The following is a 1706-nucleotide window of genomic DNA, read 5'->3' as shown; positions in this document are numbered from 1 at the left end:
CCCTTCAGACTGATGGTAGACCCTTCAGACTGATGGTAGACCCTTCAGACTTATTGGAGAACCCTCAGACTGATGGTAGAACCTTCAGACTGATGGTAGACCCTTAAGAGTGATGGTTGAACCTTCAGACTGATGGTAGACACTTAAGAGTGATGGCTGAACCTTGAGACTGATGGTAGACCCTTCAGACTTATTGGAGAACCCTCAGACTGATGGTAGAACCTTCAGACTGATGGTAGACCCTTAAGAGTGATGGTTGAACCTTCAGACTGATGGTAGACCCTTAAGAGTGATGGTTGAACCTTCAGACTGATGGTAGACCCTTAAGAGTGATGGTTGAACCTTCAGACTGATGGTAGAACCTGGTACCTCATAGTCAATGTTCTTGCTGTTCAGGGCGATGTTGATGGTGAAGGTGGACGAGTCGTGGTGTGGCCGTAGGAACGGTTGCTCGTCAGGCCGGTACCGGACCACAAAGTTCATGATGGCCTGAGCCTGGAGCAGAGGAACAGAACTTATAACCAATGGACTAACATTAAAAATAAAGTCAGGACCTGAGTCTAATCATGAACCGAGTCCAATCATGACCTGGTTCTAAACTAAGAGTGTAGGAATATATTGATACACCAAAATATCTATACCACAATATACCACCTTATACCACCTTGTCACAATATAACACAATATACCACCTTATACCACAATATACCAAAATATACCACCTTATATCACAATATTGTGATATAACACGTCTTTGAGTGTCCTAAAACTGCTAYATTAGACTGATGCATTATTATTATTAAAGACCACCTCAGACCCTCAGGACAAACTGTCTCAATGTCTGGACAGGTTCTGGTTCTGGTTCTTACCTTTGGGTAGTACCCGGGGTAGAGTTTCTCAGTGACGGGRACCAGGTAGTCCTTGAGGAACTTCAGCCACTCCTTTTCAAAGCCGATCTGGTTCATGTGGATGTCCACAGTAGGGACGTTCTCGTATCCACCAGCAAGACGCTCGTCCTGATTGGACACAGAAAAATTAAGACACTTTGGACTGGGTTCTTGTGGATCTCACATAATGAGACCATCCGGTACCTTGTGGTTTCCTCCAGACCACGTGCCTAAGTCCTCCATAGTCTCCACCAGYTGGTCACACATCTTATCAGAGAAAGCTGGGAACCAGTAGACATCTGGACAGGGCTGAAAGACACGTGGTTCTCATTAAACTACAAACTTAACAAGAACTGAACCACCTGGTCCTGGTTCAGGTTTTTTTTACCTGCTCCACGATGTTAGTCCCATCTTCAAAGATTTTAGAGTAGTTCTCGTGGACGTACTTCTCCCTCCAGTCCTAAAGAGACAAACACAGGCTCTAAGTCCAAGTCTCAGTCTGAGCTGTCCTTCGGTCCACTCGTGCCAGACTCACCACAGGGTTGTCAAAGATCTGCCACATGTCCGGGTGCAGCCGGGACGTGTTGAAGTTAGAGGATGTCACGAGACGACCAAACTCATCACGGTTGGAGACAAACATGAAGATCCCCTGTGGATACACAGCTGTTAGACCTCAAGTACCACAGTCCAGAGTCCACCATCTGGTGTCTGCTGGACATCAGGTACCACAGTCCAGAGTCCACCATCTGGTGTCTGCTGGACATCAGGTACCACAGTCCAGAGTCCACCATCTGGTGTCTGCTGGACATCAGGTACCAC

At 46.7% G+C, this 1706-nt stretch overlaps 1 protein-coding gene across 1 annotated transcript in view; it reads right to left on the bottom strand.

Moving 5' to 3' along the window:
* Positions 1 to 1706, bottom strand: part of plod3 (procollagen-lysine, 2-oxoglutarate 5-dioxygenase 3) — a gene marked incomplete at its 5' end in the record, with an annotated part of 7991 nt that overhangs the window by 2253 nt on the left and 4032 nt on the right. The window contains 5 exon segments of the mRNA XM_014000411.1: positions 370 to 495; positions 870 to 1016; positions 1092 to 1196; positions 1276 to 1347; positions 1423 to 1536. Coding sequence (XP_013855865.1) covers positions 370 to 495; positions 870 to 1016; positions 1092 to 1196; positions 1276 to 1347; positions 1423 to 1536 — 564 coding nt within the window.

The sequence above is a fragment of the Austrofundulus limnaeus genome, unplaced genomic scaffold, assembly GCF_001266775.1.
Source record: "Austrofundulus limnaeus strain Quisiro unplaced genomic scaffold, Austrofundulus_limnaeus-1.0 Scaffold3047, whole genome shotgun sequence".
Classification (NCBI taxonomy): Eukaryota; Metazoa; Chordata; class Actinopteri; order Cyprinodontiformes; family Rivulidae; genus Austrofundulus; species Austrofundulus limnaeus.
This window is presented reverse-complemented; position numbering and strand designations above follow the sequence as displayed.